A 19,768-nucleotide genomic window follows, 5' to 3' on the forward strand; every position below is an offset into this window, starting at 1 on the left:
ACACACACACACACACACACACACACACACACACACACACACACACAGGTTTGTTTTGCTATCTTTATGGGGCCTTTGCATTGACTTCCATTCATTTTTCATTCATGTCTATAGCCTAACCATGACCTTTATCTATAACCTAACCATTACCAGTACATACCTAACCCTAAACCTAACACATCCTCAATTCACACCTTAGTCCTAAACCTAGCCCCTAACCCACCAACGGGACTTCTTCTTATGGGGCCCGGGCTTTGGGCCCCATAAGGAGCAGTTGGTCCTCACAATGCAGTATAAGTTGGAAAAATGGGCCTCACAAAGTAGCATAAACAAGGACACACACACACACACACGCAAGTGAACACTTTTTCACTAACAACCTTTTTTTTTTTCCCCATTCAACCATTATTTATACGGGTTAGTCTCATTGAATCACGAGGACTCATTTTCAAGAAAGACCTGCTTTAAACAAAGAACACAGATAAACTACATACAACTTTAAACAGCCATAAAATGCATATATAATGAAAAGTAAGCTAAAGTAGTGACTTAAAAAACAAAATAAAAACAATCTACTTTATAAAACAGGGTAAAATTCAAAAAACAGGAACATGTCTGCACTGATTTTTGCACTGAACTTAACAACTGTTTAAAAACCTCACACATTTGTATGAAGAGTGAATTGTGAAGAGGCTTCTCGTGAAATTTAAGCTGCTGAATCTCTACTATTTTCTTTCTTTGAGAATGAACCAACGTGTTTAGTGCACAAGTTTGACAGAAGGCCATTGGATACGCTTGGTATAGTCATGCACACACATGGCAGTGTGGCACACAGGCAGGTCAACAACAGGTGAAGTATACTGAACTAAAACAACTGGCAAGCAACAAGTGTTCCAGTAGTGCTTAAAAATGTGGGCATAGCTGTGGTTCTTAGGGTTTTGTGGAGCCAATGTGTAGTAAACCAGATAAAACATTTGTGTAGCAGTCTGGCTTAAAATAATAGCTAGACTAAAAAATATGTTTGTCATCTTGTGGTGGTACTTAACATAAAAAGGCGTATGAAAAATACAGATCAGATTGATGTGAGGAATACAACCGCAGGAGACACATTTAAATGCAGACCGTAAAGTGATTTGATTTGAAGAATATCTGATATTTGTAATTATCTCTTTGAAGGACAATTTTAACAAAAGGCACAAAGGCAGGCAGCCAAGCCAGCATGCTCACACCAAGTTGTTTTGAAGTGGCAACAATATGCAGGAAAATGGCATGGGCAGGTAGAAAACGTTTGGAACAAATGGATCTGCTGATAACTGCTACACCAATTTACACACATTCTGGGATTGTTTCAATACCTTCAAAACATAACTAAAGAGCAAATAATTTTAACGCTAAAAAAACAAAAGCATTTTATTTAAAAATAGAAAGGTGACTTTTTCAGTTGATAATCATAAGCTATGCTACATCTGGTGTTGCTGCTTTTGCTGGATTTGCAAATTTACATTTACATTTACTCGTCCTTGAATCGCCACCTTATCGTGGTGGAGGAATTTGTGTGCCTGAATGATCCTAGGAGCTATGCTGTCAGGGCAATTGGAATTGCCCCAGGTAGGGTCTGCAAAGGCAGATTGATCCTAGGTGACAGACCAGACAAAGTGCAATTCAAACACTTGTATGGACCAAAAAAAAAAAAAAAACTTAAGGAGCTTGATGTCCCTTGCCTGGACGCAGTGGCAGTTTCTGATATGGATGATACAGACAGCGGCCCAGGGCGGCATCTTGTCAAGGGCGGCATGAGCACTCCCCACCCCTCAAAATAATAAAATGCATTATTTCATATAGTCTATCTAGCTTACATATTTGTTTCCTATTGCTCACATACGTGGAGTGGGCACCCTCCACCAGGTGCAGGGCATATATCTTGCTTGTCTGACACACAGGTTGTGAAAGAAGAGGAGGGAGCAGGGGAGTCTCTCAGCTCCCTTGCTGGGTCAGGGATACATCTAATCGCTAAGTATTCATTCAACCTTTATTTATACAGGCAAGCCTCATTGAGCCGCGGGGACTCATTTGCAAGAGGGACCTGTAAGTAAATCACACCATTGATTGCTCCCAAGCATAGCACATTTTATTAATAATTTTGTAAATATAGACAATAGTTGTGGCGCAACTGGTAGAGCTGCTGCCTCTCAGTGAGCAGGTCCTTGGTTCAAACCCCGGTCCAGGGGCCCTCTGGGTGGAGTTTGCATGTTCTCTCTGTGCATGCGTGGGTTTTCTCCGGGTACTCCGGTTTCCTCCCACAGACCAAAAACATGCATGTTAGGCTGATTGGTAACTCTAAATTGGCCCTAGGTGTGAGTGAGCGAGTGAATGGTTGTTTGTCTCGTTTGTCTCTATGTGGCCCTGTGATGGACTTGCGACCCGTCCAGGGTGTACCCCGCCCCTCGCACAGTGATTGCTGGACATGGGCATCAGCGACCCCCGTGACCCAAAATGGAATAAATGGGTAAAGATAATGGATGGATAGACAATAGTTCATAGCTTATGTGTGTGAAAATGCTGAAAAAAGTAATACAAAAAAAAAAAAAAAATATCTGCACTCCAAGGAAAGTGAATCAGTTTAGGTCTAAGTTGTTTTGACTCATGTTGGGGAAATGCCAATTACACACATGGAAGATGGGCAAGCACAGGTCAAATCCATCAGGTGCCCACTTTAGGAAAAAAAAAAAAAAAATGAAAGAAGAGGAGTAAAGAGCAAAAGATAAAAGTATGTAGCTGTGTCATCTCTTGGAGTATAAAAGGTGTTATGTAGACTACAGCCTGTTGCAGGATAGGCTTGCTATTAATGAATAACACAAGACACTAACCGTTTACGTTTAGCTGCTTAGGACAACATATTTGGACAGTTGTCCAATTTATTTTGCATTTCTTGAAGTGCAACTGTCTAATTCAAAAAAAGGTTTAGACTTTCCTTGACAGTTGTGCAATGAAATTTGTGTCTTGATCAAAGTGCAATTGTAGCACATATTTTCTTAAATATTCTTCTTTTGGTGCAATTTAGGAAGGCCTTATTTTAATGGTATTTATTTTCTACTGTATTTATGTTTTCCATTTGTATTGTATATCTTTAAATGCATCATATTTATGTGTCTAACTCTGTGCGTTTATAGTATTGTTCTAGTTTCTTCAATTTCAAGTTTTTTGAATAATCTGAATGATATGTACTGGCGAAGCATGTCCGCGCCCATGGGAGTTGAGTGGGGGAGTTGGGTGATGCAAGCTCAGGGGAGCGGGGCATAAGGTTAACAGATGGATTGGTGCAACATCTGCAACAATTGTAGACTCCGTGATGGTTCGCTGTGGTAAAGAGGGAGCTGAGCTGTAAGGTTTTTTACTGGTCGGTCTACGTTCCTACCCTCACCTTTGGCCATGAACTCTAAATAGTGGCCGAAAGAATGAGATCTCAGATACAGGTGGTTCAAATGATTTTTCTCCACAGGGTAGCTGGACTCTCAGAAATAGGGTGATACGTTCATTTATCTAGGAGAGACTCTGAGTAGAACTGTAGCTCCTCCACATCAAGAGGTGTCAGTTGAGGTGGTTCGAGCATCTGGTAAGGATGTTCCCTGGGTACCTCCCTAGGGAGGTGCTTCGGGCATATCCAACTGTGAGGAGACCCCGGGGAAGACCCAGGACATGCTGAAGAGACTACGGCTTGCGGTTGGACTGGCAACGCCTTGTAGTCCTCCCAGAAGATCTGGTGGTGTTGGCTGTGGAAAGAGATGGCTGGGCGTCCCTGGTCAAGCTGCAGCCCCCATGATCTGACTTCGGAACAAACAGAAGATGATGGATGGAGATAATTTATATATTTTTTTTAACAAAACATCTGAAATAATGTTACAAATTAATTTACAATGTCACTACCCAATGTAATGTGACCCTGATAGTTGGAACCAGCAAAGACGGTCTTGATTTGGAACTCGTAGTTGTACTCTACTTTGTCTGTCATGTTTTTGGCACCACTTTTTAAATAGGAGTCATAATTTGTGCACTTACAGTTTCTTACTAGTCTGAAAGCAATTAACAAACTTCGTAGACCTTTGCAAACAGGTAGATGACAAAAACTAAAATACATAATGTCTGCAAATCTTCTAGACTGGTAAATTTACTGTGTCCACATTCTTTTATTTCTAGTCCTACTGTATGTTAACATAATTTGCTCAACATATTGGATCATAATTATATACCAATGCATCAAAAGTGTCTGACATCTTCCAACATGTTTCAGTCAGGTCATCTGGACAGTTTCTTTTTTTGTTCTGAAACGTTTTGCCTTCGATCTGGAAGGCTTCATCAGTCAAGGAAACACACAACGAAACATATTATTCCCCCAACAGCTTACTCCAAAGTGGAACAAACCAGTTTTGTTTGTGATAAGATGGTCTCTTTGGTTCAGCCCCTACTCCATTGCCGGCCCTCTGTGACTGATGAAGCCTTCCGGATCGAAGGTGAAACGTTTCAGCACAAAAAAAGAAACTGTCCAGATGACTTGACTGAAAAATGTTGGATTGTATACCTGGATTATTGAGCATGGTCTTTGTTGTCTGACATCTTGTTTCTTTAAGGCTCTTTAATGGGCATTGAGATTGTTAGCCATTTTTTAGTCACTTTGATAAGTAAACAAGCCCTGTGCCCTTAAGTATTGCTTTATGAATATACAGTGAAAAATATAAAAAAGATCTTGGATTCAGTTATTCATCAACCAATTCTTCACTTTCTTGTATTATATTTGTTTTTACTATTCTTTTCTAACTTCAATTTATTATTTTCTTGTATTATATTTGTTTTTACTATTCTTTTCTAACTTCAATTTATTATTTTTTTCTGAGTGTTTCATCTTGACTTATTTCTGCCACCACCTCTTCATTGCATTTTGCTTTTGAATATGCTAACGATTCATTGTACTGCTGTGTTGATAGTAGAGAGGATGATTCATCTTTGAACTTCCTTTGATCTCATTCACACCTTAGAATAGGATAGCTTAGCCTTGGGTCTTTTCCATCCCTTGATTCTGATTAATACAAATCTCATTCCTGGTTTTACATTCTGCATAATTTAAATTGAAATTTCAATCACAGACATTCATCTAGTTACAGCGTAACACTTGAACAATGTGCGCACACTCACAACACATTACATCCAAAGACTAGCATTACATTTACCCTCCATTTTTTTTTTTTTTTTAAATCTTGTCTATGTTGTCTCGCTTCATCTTTCCTTTTCACACTGTGTCAGTTCCCTGGTGGCACCCACAGATCTGCCAGCCCCCGCTGATTTCCCTTGGTGTTTGAGAAAGATATAGGAGTTAGCTGTAGGCAACAGCACTGTGTCCCAACACCCTGTGTGATGAAATCAATCCACAACATGTGTATCTGTGCCTGCCTTCTTTTTAGGTGCCATTCTCTGCATCTTCTCATGTGTGAATTGGTTGTGTTTTACCGCACAGTGCTTTCCTTTACTTTACCTGAACTGTTCATTGTACGGTAACTTGACAGACATGAGTCATGCAGTGTTCACAGACTCGTTCTCTGCTAGCTCCTTCTTTATTATATTACCTTTTTCCTTCATCCAGTCTGAGCTGGTGGCAACACAGCAGATGGGTCCAAGTGATAGCAAGGTAATGGCAGTCCAAAGCATGTGCATCCATCCTGCCCATTACAGTTAAGATTGATTCAGGCTTGGCTCCTTTCAGAGGATGAGGCTGATAAGAGAGTGCAATGTGTCATCACTGTGGCTCCCATGTGGTGGTGTAGAGTGATTAAACACACAAAAAAACTATTTTTAACATTTAATATCCAATTATAAGAATATGTTTATCATCAGTTGACATTTGCTAATGGTTGTGTTGTACCCTGGACTGCTGTGTGTTGGTAACATGATGCTTATTTGTCAGGCACATTACATTATCTGAGGAGGACAGTAAGCACTGAGAGCTAACTTGTCTCCGACATCGAAATAAAGCTTGGGAAAATGTGTTGCATTCGAAAGATCTCCGTTTTCCAGCAGAACGAGTGCATAATTCATTGAGATCGTTCAAGATAACCAATTTAGTCATCGTTTTTAGCTCTAATTGGCTGCTGCCTTGTGTGGCTGTGCGTGAAGCAGTGCACACATACACTTGCAACAGCATGCAAATGTGTGAGTGCTCACTCAGTGGTCTCCTAACATTGTTGCTTTCAAGGTGTGAAGTGGAACTGAGTACAGGTAATGAAGGAGACAGCACTGTGTAATTATTCTGCAGAGGAAGGATTACCAGTTTACTTTACCATTTATGATTCACCTTGAAGTGCAAATTCCAAGGGGACAAAAATCACACCTTTCTGCCCTCATTACCTTCAACTGGACTGAAGACAGTTACTACTAAGCTGTTGTTATTAAATGAATACTTTGTATGTTTTTGATTAGCATTTTTGTGTCTGAGTTGAAGAGTTTGTTACAAGAGTAATGCACTGTATTAAGCTATTATCAAATATAAAAAGAGATGTTTATCGGTCATCTCCTATTGCTCTACAGGAGACTTTTTTGGGTCAAAGGACATTTTGAATATATATTTTTCCTGTTTGTACATGAAACTTCAGCTTCCTCAAGGGCCCAGAGTGAGGCAAATGAGGGTGTAGATGTGGTGCTTCATCTTCTCCAGCCACATTTTGATGATACAGATTTAATGTGAACCGGCAACCTTTCAATCACAGGTTCACTTCTCCAAACTCTTCGCTACCAGTCCCACATTACCTAAATACAAGCCCTTAGTTGTTTACACGCATAGTATAATCTGTCATATACACAGTCTAAGAATGCAATAAAGCATTTTTTCTTCAACAGGGACATTTTTACAAGAACATGGATCACTGAATGACATTTTTTAATAAGCACATGGAAATGAAATAATAAAATATATATATTTATATAAAAACGGCCCAACGTGGCCTGTATTTGTGTTAGTGAGTTCATGCTGTATACATTCCTGGATGTGAGGACTGAATGTGTGTCAGAGTGAATTGGTGCAAGAGTATCTCATCACTGGCAGGAGACAGATTGAGGGTTCAGGGTGTAAGAATTGCCTCCTTTTTCAGTCCATACAAAGTGGGTAGGTTTTCCATTTTTCTTCCCATTACCAAATGGATTGCACCCTGCTGTTAAAGCTGACATAACAGAAAGGACACATCAATAGTAAGGGTGAACTTTTTCCGAGATGTGTTGGAGAATAGCAGTTTAAAATGTGGTTTAATACATCATCTGCAGCAGTACAATAATATAAATGTGTTTATTTTGTAACGTTATCAAGTGAACAAGTTCTTCACAAGTTTTTTCACATGGTAAATACTTTTATAGCTTGAGCTGATTCTTTTTATCCTGTAGGTTTCTTGGTTTAGCAAGTGTGACTTGATTATCAGAAGTAATTCCCTTTCCCTTTTTCATTAACGTAGAGATAAATGCAGACTGCTTTGCCCTTAGCTCAGTAATAACATAGTAGCAGACCTACTGAATTACTCATAATCTTGTTAAATTAGGCCCTAATTCTAACGTGCCCTTTACTGTCTTCTTCAGGAACTACAGTGATGACAATGACGGCATTCGACGCAGACGACCAAGGCACAGATAATGCTGCACTGCGTTACAACATCATCAGACAATCTCCAGACAAACCTTCACCCAACATGTTCTACATCGATGCAGAAAGAGGCGACATCGTGACAGTCATCTCCCCGAAGTTACTCGATAGAGAGGTGGGTTTACTGGTGTGTCTGTGGAGTACTGTATGCGTCACTTTGAACTAACTGACGACCCTTTGCCGTTGTGGAACACAGCGTGCGTTTTGGCTGCATATGGAGTTTTCATGAAGCTTACTTTCTTTTGGTCCCTGGAAATTTAAAAAGGAAACTTCATCTACTTACTCCCAGCTTATCACCAGTGCATCAGTGTGCAGGGAGCAGAGAGAAGTGTATGCATACAGTATGGGCGTGGAGCATTTAGTGCCACTTATAAGTGGTCATGTGTATCTTTGAGCAGTAATATATTCCAGCAAGTAGGTGCAGAATCCAGATGAGCGTCTTTCCATTTCTCCATCTAACCAGAGCGAGACAACGGGGATGATTGCTTTCCTAGCAGGGTGACGAATGCCAGAACATCGATTGGTTTCGCTGGTGGAAGAGGAATATTAGCTGTTGTCAGACACTTAGCGAACAGTTTAATTGAGGTGATACACACTCATTCGTCGGCTCTGGTGCTGTCCAACAAGCTTGGTTGAAAACCTGCCATCCGGAACTGCTGGAACCATGGCGGCTAAGTGCTCTGATGAGCCAATTTCAGTGCTACAGTAAACTGTTAAATAGAGGTGTAATTGATTAACAGTACAATGAAATGAGATGAGGTAATACAAGTGAGCCAAGTTAGCTGCTTTTGTGTGATGATGTGAGACCAACTTGTTCAAAAAGTGAAGGTGTACACTGTTGTTTTTTCCTTTCTGTTCTAAAAGGGTAAACTACTAGACATTGATTTATATCATAGGAGTACAGTGGTATTGAGCAAAAAGCTTAAAAGCCCTGCCTGCTTTTAGCCTCTTTAAGGCGGAGGAGTATTAGCAACAACATTGGGTTTGTCCACATTAAAATGAGGTTTTAGTTGTTTAAGGCTCAGTTGTTTATATTTTTTTTAAATTTTAGATGAATAGCATTTTTTTTTATAAACACTTTCTGAAGTAGAACATTATAAAATGTGTTTTTGTGTTTGGGTGTACACATCAAACAAATAATGTGGTGAAACAATGACACACACAAACGTTGCACATGCCTGCTCATGTTGTCTGTTGTTCTTGGGCTAAAAGCATTGTAATAAATGGGAGTGTGTTTTAGCTTTTGTTTCCCCATGACATTAAATATGAGGAGAAAAAGTAAATTAAACAAACATTTTTGCTTTTATAATGTTCAATTGCTGAGGCTATATTTTCCTTTGGTGTAAACATTTGAAGAATGATTGATTGTGTTATGAGTTTTCTATCTATTGTATGTGTTTAAAGATGATTTTGATTTCAATTTAAATACTTAAAAAAAAATAGAAACAGAATTTTTTGTTTCTCTCTCTCCAACCCTAGAAAATCCTGAATAATGTGTTCATGTAACATCAGACTTCTATTGGGTCAACATATTTTACAATTTGGTTACACAAGGAGCCTAAAGCATAGCTTATAATTTGATTCATTTTGGGGATCTACAAAGTATGTTATACTCCAATATTCACAGAATTGGTAACCAAGCTTCTATTTCACAAACATCCCTAGGATTTTAGCAGAAGACCAGTCAGACTGCATCAGTTCTGTAATTAAAAAAAAAAAAAACATATACAAACCAGATGGAAGTAAAAATAAAAAAGTGGCTATTTCAGACTCTCTTCCAGGTTTTCGAGGGATTCAAACTCAGCCACTTCAACACATTCTCAAACATTTGACTCCAAGCTGGCACTCATCATTCCATCTCCCACCTATAATAGAGTTTCTGAAGACAGCATGTCCTGCCTATTTCTGCAATGTTCCGTGTTGTAACAAAGAAACAAACAAAAGTAAAATACATTTAAAAAAAAATAGCAAGGAAAAAGGCATCCATCCATCCATTTTCTTTACCCACTTATTCCATTTTGGGTCACGGGGGTCGCTGGTGCCCATGTCCAGCAATCACTGTGCGAGGGGCGGGGTACACCCTGGACGGGTCGCAAGTCCATCACAGGGCCACATAGAGACACACGAGACAAACAACCATTCACTCTCTCACTCACACCTAGGGACAATTTAGAGTTACCAATCAGCCTAACATGCATGTTTTTGGACTGTGGGAGGAAACCGGAGTACCCGGAGAAAACCCATGCATGCACAGAGAGAACATGCAAACTCCACCCAGAAAGGCCCCTGGACCGGGGTTTGAACCAAGGACCTGCTCGCTGAGAGGCAGCAGCTCTACCAGTTGCGCCACCGTGCTAGGAAAAAGGCAAAGAGGAAAAAAAAATGATAGACACAAATTTCTTTGCTCTTCAAATCCCTACAACATAAATCAGGTGGAGTGCTCCAAGTGTATTTGGATAGACACCTCAGCTGCCCCAGGAAGCAGAAAGCAATCCGAAAAAGATTGGAAATTTCAATCATCATTGAAATCAGTATGATATTCCCTTTAGTAATTTCTCAGCAGCATAGAATCCTGTCTTAACATGTGCATTAATTCCATCACTCTGTTTTTTCTCTCACCTTACGTCGGAAGTGTTGCTTCTCACTGATGTTCTGACGCACAACACTGCAATGGCAGGCTGTAATTGTTGGCAACTAATCTGGCTGCACTGATGATGCTATTTGTTTTAAAGGTTCAAACGAGTTGAAGAAGGAGCATATCTTTCTTAGAATAATATTAAAAATCTACTTTTGATTGTTTAACAAAAACGTCAGATTTCACTTAATTCTTAAAGTCTGGTCCAGACAACAAATCAGTCTGGACTGAGCCCACATGTTACATCACATTGCATCTTGTAAATGAGTCCCAGAGGCTCAGTGAGACTAACCTGTATAAATAAAAGTATAATGAATGAATGAATGGAAATCCAAATTGCTCTTGCCGAGATTGGATGCTTCTCCCCTCCCTCTCTGCTTTGCTTTGCTGCTCTGTCTGTCTGTGAAACTGCTGTGAGACTATCTGTCTGAGACATTTCGGAACCATTTGGACCAACACAGACTCAAGGTAGATGTCATTAAGTTCTGCCTGTCCTCAAAACAACTGTGTTTATCTGAATTTGGCTCCCTTGGCTGACCTTGAAGGTCATCTTATCTGAATTTGCCTGGAGAACCAGTGATCTGACGCTCACCACCCCCTCCCTGAGGAATTTCCAACTGATAACCAGATGAAATCCAGCTGAATAAACTTTGTGTCATCATTTCAGGACTCTTGGATTCTCATAGTCATTATTTTTGGCCATTCCTCGACATATCTCGAGAATGTTTATTGATCTCACTGGAGGACACTGTCTGATTACATCCTTATCAGAACTCTTACAATGTCCTCAAGAGCGTCTATGAACATTGCTCACCGCTCTCGTCGTCCCCCTCTGCAGAATGTCTGTCGCTATGTGTTTGTTTGTGCAAGGTGTTTTTTTTAATATCAGAGTTTTTTCTTCTCAGGCAGGAAAAAAAAAAAGTCTTATAAGAATTGTTTCGCTTCCAATTCCTACATGTGTCCAGTTTCACTACTTTTTGTCTGTCAAAACAGATATCACTTGTAAATGAGTCTTCTAGGCTCAATGTGACTTATATGTATGTAATATACAATTTTTTTCATTCAACCTTTATTTAGACAGATAAGTATATTTACTAGTGACAGAATAGTTACAGGACTGAAGACTGACATGAGTGAATAGCACAGGACTGAGACAGAGGAAATTAGCTGTAAAACATTGAATTTTTAGTAGTAAATTGAAAGTGTAGTCTGCAGTAACAGCAATAATTTGCTCACAGTCTGTGACCTGATGAGTCTGTTTTCCTACTGTTGTGTAAAGAAACGGGGGTTAACCTCAAAACAGATTTTAGCTTCAGCTTCTATCTGTGTCATTATCAGAAACGAAGGCAGCAGAGAGTAAGGTTTTACATCACATCACCCTGGTATTATCTAAATGTGCAAAACAAACACAAAAAAAGTAGATTTAGGAAACTGTTTTCAAAAAAAGTGGGTGAAAGGCATTTGTTTTGTCCTCACTAAAACTCTGTATTAGTGCATTTTTTAACAATACATGTCGTAAAAAGCTCATTTTGCATCTGTGACTCGCAACAGTTAAGTCTGTTATTCCATCTGAGAACATATTTTGTAACGAGGTATGGGAGGCTCTTTTTCTAAGTAAACTGTGACATTCTTCATGCTAGGTTACTTTGTATTTCTAATGTATTTGAGGATCTTTAACTTTTACTTTAATCACTGTAATGTTAGTGTCTCGATGCCTTTAAGTTCAGTTTGTTTTAATGCTTATTCATGTGAAGACAAATTATCTTTTTGAGGTACAAGGAGTTACTAAGTTATTCATATTTAATATATACATTTTTTTTAATTTATCTGCAAATTAGGTTTTAATATCAAAAGTTAGAACAACTTAGGTTCACAAACTATTTTAGGCAAATTGATGATATGGTGAAATTGATTTGGTTTGTAAGTTGTAAGCAAATTTAATAATAAAAAAAAAAGATGTTCTTATTCTAATTGCTCTTGAACTTTGACCTCATCTAGACATCAGATGTGGATGTTAAAAAAATTATTTTGATAATCCCTATAGAACAGAACTCAAATGTATGTCTCAAGCACTCCTCAGCACACAGTTGATCATAATTAATATCATTATTATTTGTATTTTTTATTACAAGAAACAAGTTAAATTGCACCAAAATTCCCCCCAAAATGTATTAAATAAAACATAACAGGTTTACATTTTTTTTTAATGTTTATATTTAGGAAAAGATACTGAATCAAGATTCGAGGGACATGCATTTCTGTAAACTAAACTAAATTGAGCAACTATTTACAGATGACAGTAAAAAAAAAAAGACATTTAAGTATTAGATACACAAGGTTTATACTAAGCACATCATCCTGCTGAACTAAAATAATTTTAAAAAAAGGAATATCCCAGGCAGCTGATTTATTAGTCCAAGCAAAGTTACTTTAGCCCACTGTGCTTTTATGATCCACCTCCCACTGGCACATCCTGACGGCAGTATGTCCATTTTGAGAGTCTGAACCACAGGAGTAAAGATGTCAATCAGAAAAGATGTAAGGAGGGTTAGAAAATTGAGAATAGCTGGCAGGGGGCGGGGGGGGGGATCTGAAAGTTTCTTCTGACTTCTAAAAGTTTGTTGAATTAGATCACATCTAATCTTTGTGATTCAAAGACAAACAGGCATGCAGGCTTTGCAGACTTTAATGGACACGTATGTGTAGCTATAACATTTTCTGTGTTTTTTTCATCACATTTTTACTACTTCTTCATGCATTTACGATTTATACTTCAGTACTTTACACAGTAATGGTAACAATGACATATGCGAGAGGTACTTCCAGAAGTCACATTAGAAACATGATGGAATTCAAAAAACAATAATTAAACAAATAATTTTTAAAAATAGACCATCTTATTGGTTCAACTTACTGCTGATGTTTCAGTAAAAAAAAAAAAAAAAAAAAAAAAAACCTGAAACAAATGCATCTTTCTGTGCCAGACACACACACCCCGGTCATAGTAATTTATTTGAGCCCGTGGAGTGTTTGTACGCAGGCAGGCTGTAACCAGAGAGGACAGACTGCTAATGGTACTGTGACTTTCTGACTCCCTAATGTTCTCTGGCCAATCTGGAAGCTGTCACTGCTCCGGATGGCCAATCGATGGAGTCGACCGACCCCTCCGTCCCCCTCCGTGTTTTACAAAGGTGAACTACATGTGGATGAAATGGATGCTTGTGTGTTTCTGTGTGTGCGCGCAAATGTTTCGAGCAATTACTCACGGCATGAAACTTATCTGTTAACACATACAGACCATGGGTGTGTGTTTACATTTTAGCAAAAACAAAATAAAACTAAATGGCATTTTCAGTTATTAGATTTTGATAATATGGAAGTTTGTCTTCGTGTGCGTTATTTTGAAAGGGACTCTGGCGTTCACATTAATAAAATAGGACGTTTTCTGTGTGTGACTGACTTGAAGAGTTTTTTTGTTTTCTGCAACAAACGTGCTTTAAACATAAGCATCAAGTGAACTTTATATGTATAAATCACACTAAAAACATGTTAAGCTAATATATAATGCATGTGCTGTACATTTTGCATGTTTCCATATGACGTTGGAGTAAAAACACAATTTTCACAGGAAGAAAATAATTTTTGCTGCATAAAATCTTTTTTTTTTTTGTTTAAATAGTGTCATATTGTTTTCCATATGTGGAAAATATAATAAATTAATGTGTTTAATTCTGTTTTCTGTAAGGATTTTTTTTTTAAAGAAGATAAAACACATTTTTTTTAATGACTGCTTAAGTTCCCATAGGTGTCTCAGTCAGATGAAAACCCAGCATGTATCAAAAGCAGGAAATACCCTAAGTTGAATACAGCCATCACTAAAATAAATGTACCTTGATCCATCCATACATTATCTTTATTCACTTCTTCCTTGTTGTGTCATGGGGGTCACTGGTGTCCATATTCAAGTCAGGGCCACATAGGACAATTTAGAGCTGCCAATCAGTCTAACATGCATGTTTTTGGTCAGTGGGAGGAAACTGGAGTACCCCGAGAAAACCCACGCATGCACGGAAAGAACATACAAACTCCACCTAGAACAGCCCCCAGTCGGGATTTGATCCAGCAACCTTCTCACTGAGAGGCAAAAGCTCTACCAACTGAGCCACCGTTCCACACAAGACATTATCCACTTAAAACAAGTTTAAATGCCTACTTCAACATTTATGCTGGTAAAAATTCCAAGAAAGTTTGTATATTTTTGGACTTTGTTGGATTTTTTTCTACCTGGATTATTGAGCATCTATTTTTTTCAGAATTTCTTACGAGTGTAGATTTTTCAAATTGTAACCACCACTTGAGTAGTTTTGACCCAATGGCAGCAGGGTGGGTAATATCAAATATCCTCCTCAAAAATATGAGTTGCGTTTGAAATTATCAGAAAATAAAAATAAAATCAGTCTTCTATAAGCATTCCGTTGTTTTATCATTTGTTGACATCTGACAGCCAATGATCTTCTGTTGCCTTGTCTAAATGAGAACTCCTTTTTTTCCGCCGTCTTCACGGTAAGCGTTTGCATTGCGATAGCCACTGTTCTGTGTGATTTACAAATCCAGAGTGGCAGATAAACGGATGCACACAATTATCGCTCCTCAGCAGTACAGTATGCGTGGTAGCTGCAAGTAAAGTGACCCGATAGTTTTATGGCGTGACCTTGGCGGGAGGCTCCCCGATAGAGTTCAGCTGATAAGAAAGCTTATCCTGTCTAATGGCTTATTTGGCTTGGTGGCCAGAGTGGCTATGTGTCTGTGGGCTGAATGACTGATGAATGCCAACAGAATTATTGGCAGGTTCCACTCTTAGAAACAAATGCTTTTATTTTCTCAGTTTCCATCCACATGGTCTGCTCTCCTCTCACTCCATAGCTCTTTTCTTTTTTTTGCTTGTTCATCACATTGATTTCTTATTTATTTCCATTTGGTGTTACTTCCTCTTTTTGTCGTCCTGGCTTACTGTCTATCATTTTTGTTGTTGTTTCTGTCAGACTCACCTCCCCTTTTGTCAACACTTCACTGTGGACATCCAATTACTCGCAGGTCGTAGCATAGTGATTCCATTCAGAGCACCGCCATTCAGCACGAGCCTCAAACAGCTATTCAAATTACATCCTCGGCTGCCTCCAGAGTTGCGGCTCTGCAAAATGTTGTTTTCAAACATTTCTGGGGCCACCACCTAATCTGATCCCCCAGACATAATTGAATGTCAGTCTTCACATAAAGATGCTTCCCGCTCTTCAATTAGCATCTTGTTTCCTTGTGTCACGGCAACGAGACAAAGCAGATAGAGAAATATTTACTCCTCCCAGGTAGAGGCCAAAGAGAGTTAATATATTATGTCATTTATATGCAAATAATACAGCGCTTGGAACACACTGATAAGATTTCATTACAGCTGATTTTGATGTACACTTCAGTTTATAAACTCTCTTTCATTCGCCAATTATGATTTGGAGATTGGAAAGGTGTGCATATATGAGCTGGGTGAGGAGAGTTGAGAGCTTAGAGGAACAAGTCCTCAGAGAAAGTAGGAAACCTTGAAACTCAAGCACTTATTTTATGTGGAAAGAAATTAGGTCTTGATCTTGTGGTGATTAATGAGAAAAACCGCTGCTCAAACAATTTCAGGTTATAAGTACTGCGAGGATGAGGTAACAAGCTTCAGAGGTTTGTGTTTGAAACCCTAAGAAAATGGTTTTAGGGTTGTTGTTCTTACCTTTGAACTTTACAGTTTTGCTGACAAATGTTATCATTTGAACTATATTTTTCTTGTTGCGATCTACGCAACGTGAATACGACCTTTTGTTTTAAGCATCAAACAATTTCTTATTAAGATATGGGGTAATATAAAAGTATAATTGTGTCAACTGCTTAATGCCATCTGAAAATTGATTGCTGTAGCTTTAACAGTTTGACAATTAACTTTTGTCAAATATGAATATTACTGAATGAGAACATATTTTTCACATGCATTTTAGAACAAACACTATCAAAATATTCAATAATTATTGCTAAAGTGTGTATTTCACTGTTTGCTTTAGAGTCTGATTGCCAAGTTGTGACTAAATAAGGTGGTGGATTTCACAAAAAAACAAACAAAAAAAAAACCACTTACTGCCTGTAAATAACAGAGTAAACCTACGTCAATGCTGTAACTAAGACTCTCCTGTTTATGTGATGACAGGAAACGTGGACTTAAAAGTTTACTGCACTGGCATGTAGGTTCATTTTTCTGTTGACTTGTGCACATATAAATGTGTTGTTGCAAGTATGACTCATCTCCTGCTGATAGTTTTGCAACATATGTTTGGGTCATTTCTGGATTAACTTTTGTTTTGGGGACAAGTGGAAGTTAACAACTCTGGATAAAGATGGAATGCCGCCTCCGGGCCGGGGTTGATTTGTTTCGTCTAGTGGAGGAGTTTGAGTGTTTTGAGTAGTTTGTTCACATGCGATGATAAAATGGAAAAAATACATGGATTGACAGATTGGGGCTTCATCTGCAGTGATGAGAGTATTACTCTGTTGTGGTGCTGAGGACACTTACGTTTTTCTACATTCCAACCCTCACCTTTGGTATTATAGTGTGAATTATGACCAAAGAACAAAATCCCTGATACAAGCAGCTGCAATTGGTTTCTTTCATATGGTGGCCAGGCAAAGCCTCAGACATAAGTTGAGGAGCTCTATTATGTTGGAAGAGATTGAAGTGGAGTCATTGCTGTCATTAATCGAAAAAAAAAGTCAGTTGAAATTGTTCGAGTACATGAATATAATGCCTCCTGTGTGCCTCACTGAGGTTTACTGGGCGCATCCCATTGGGAGAAGACCCCAGGACAGACCCAGAACTTGCTAGGAGGAAGTATTTATTTTCTATGGCTTTGGGGACGCCTTCGAATCCCGCAGGAGAAGCTGGGGAGAGGAGTGTCTGAGTTTTTCTCTCTGACCTCTTGTCTCTGCAACCCGATCACAAATAGAAGCAAGGTATAGAAAATGGATGAATACATCTTTGTATTGGGGGGAAAATGCATTTTCTCTTTAGCTACCACACTTATGTGACTTTTGCACTGAACAATTGCTCCTTACTAGTTTTTTTTTATGCTACTTTATTGATATAGCTCCCTTTTTTCAAATGGAAACAAATAAATGAATTTTCAGCACCAAAACAATTATGATGATAATTATAGCAACTTAAAAATGTTTCTGCAGTTATTATAGTTGTTTTATCTTTTATTTAGGAAGCTGATTTGTGTGTGTGTGTGTGTGTGTTGAAGTGTGAAGTCTTGGTTTAAGTGTGGGTAAATGAGAGGTTTTGATCACAAAGTTTAGAATGAAATCGTCCGTGACACAAACAAGCATCAGCGGCTATTCAGTTCTAGCTGTTTACCTCATTTAGTGAGTTTGGTGTGAAGGATTGTGATAAATACTGCAGCGATACGACAAGAGCAATAGCATTCAGAAAATACGTTTCACACTTGCATGATGGCTTGAACCCAGAAAAGAAGCCCCAGGAAGAAAGTGAAACACTTGAGTACATTACCAGGAGATCCCATTATAAAGAGTGTTACTGCAGTGTCTCCGATGGCCAGTAGCCAATGCTCTGGCAGCTGTAATCAATACACTGTAGTTGGTGTGAACCCAAGCACCTCACGCTTCCTTGTTCTTTCCTGAAATGAACAAGGAAGGCACCATTCATTGATGAAATATGGCACCCCTCCATTTCCCTGCAATCTCACCTTCACTTCTCAGCATCCTCCTCCCACTTCTTATGCCCCCCTCCCATCATGCTTATGTCCAGTTGCATTAGTGAGGAAATGAGATTCCCCCTAATTAATTAGATCTCTGGATGCTAAAGATGAAGATTACACCCCAATGAAGGTTAGAGATGTCAATCACAGTTTTTTTTTTTTCTTCTTTTTCTTAGGCTGAGCATTTCGAAAGATAAATTAAGCCCCCTGGGCATTGTGGGTAAACGTGTGCATTGCTAATCTTATTTTTTCTTTTGCTTTAATTGAGTCTCCCCAGCAGTAGTCAATGAAAGCCCAGGAAGAGAGAAAACAAGTTGGGGAATTATTTTCTGCAGGAGTGCAGACATGAGAGGCACAGTTTGAACAAACAAATAAAAAAAAAGTGCAAATACAAAAAAACAAGAACAGGTTCATTAAGACACCAAAATAAACAAAGCAGATGAAAACAGTGATAAAAAGTGAAATATTGAAGAGAAGTGAAAATACAGTCGGTGTATGTTTATTCTCCTGTTTATTTTTATAGTTTCAAGGTGGATGTTGTGTTTCCATATCTAAGATTCTGTAAAAAATAATAATAAATGACAAAAAAATAAAAATCAATATTTGATAAGTTTGACTATTTCGGGTCAAAGATTCAGCAACTTTGCTTGTTTTTACTATTTATTCAAACAATAAAAAAGCATCAAGTCTGACTATAATTTGCAAGAGTTGAGTAAATATCGGGTTCATTGTAATCTGCGATATTTTGTGAAGTCTCAGATATGCATAATCCATGCTCCTTTATGCCCAACGCAGTTGTCATGATCATTTCTGTGGTTTTGGTTTTACTTGTGTTTCCAGCTTCAGCTCCTGTCCCTCCCACTCTCACCTGATCCTTGTTGTCTTCCCACAGGTGTCTGTCATTAGTGATTCTTCATATTCTGTCATTGGGTTATCTTCTGTGACCGTCCATGTTTGATCCCGTGTGTACTCCAGTGAACAGAATCTGTTTTCTGCTGCCCCGTCAGCGTATTGCTGCGATTATTAAATCAGTTGCATTTTTACTGCTGGGCATTTCTGTGTCCGTCTGCATCTTGGCTTCCAAAAACCTCCACAAACATAACTATCAGTGTTTTGTTTTGTTTTTTTTTTCAAATTTGAGACACTGACTGCAGAATGATACCCAAAGAGGTGCATTTAGTATTAATATCATATTTATTGTATAATAACATTTTAAGAGATTTTTCGGTTATTCATAAAAATAGTTTACATAAACTTTTTTTTTTTATTATTACTTTTACTGTGGTCGAACGCTCATTGAATCTCAACATGAAACTCCATTTCGACAATTTTCATAAATTACTCTTAAGAGTCTGTTATTTACTGTATAGATAAAGCTTCAAAAGACGTTCAGTCAACAATTTGACTATTTCTCTTTTCCTTTTTTTTTATATTTTTACACGTTAATGGTGAGCAAAAAACAATAAATCTACGTGGCCACTCAGTTTTGCTAGCTACTCGTGTAGTGCAAGTAAAGTCCTAACTCATTAACTTAATTTAAGCAAGACTAAATTCAAATGTGTAGAGTAAGGGGTCAGAAAAGTCCATTTGAAAACCTTTTCATATTAACAACAAAAAAGGTTGAATCATGTCATCTGGACTTCGTTTTTTTGTTAAAAA

At 38.3% G+C, this 19,768-nt stretch overlaps 1 protein-coding gene across 1 annotated transcript in view; it reads left to right on the forward strand.

Annotated features, from left to right (window-relative positions):
• The window catches only part of cdh13 (cadherin 13, H-cadherin (heart)), a 413,855-nt gene that overhangs the window by 256,364 nt on the left and 137,723 nt on the right, over positions 1-19,768 (forward strand). Inside the window, exon 8 of the mRNA XM_037683165.1 lies at positions 7,609-7,787. Within this exon, the coding sequence (XP_037539093.1) occupies positions 7,609-7,787 (179 nt within the window). The remainder of the gene's footprint in view (positions 1-7,608; positions 7,788-19,768) is intronic.

Source organism: Nematolebias whitei, chromosome 10 (assembly GCF_014905685.2).
Source record: "Nematolebias whitei isolate Nwh7 chromosome 10, NemWhi1, whole genome shotgun sequence".
NCBI lineage: Eukaryota > Metazoa > Chordata > Actinopteri > Cyprinodontiformes > Rivulidae > Nematolebias > Nematolebias whitei.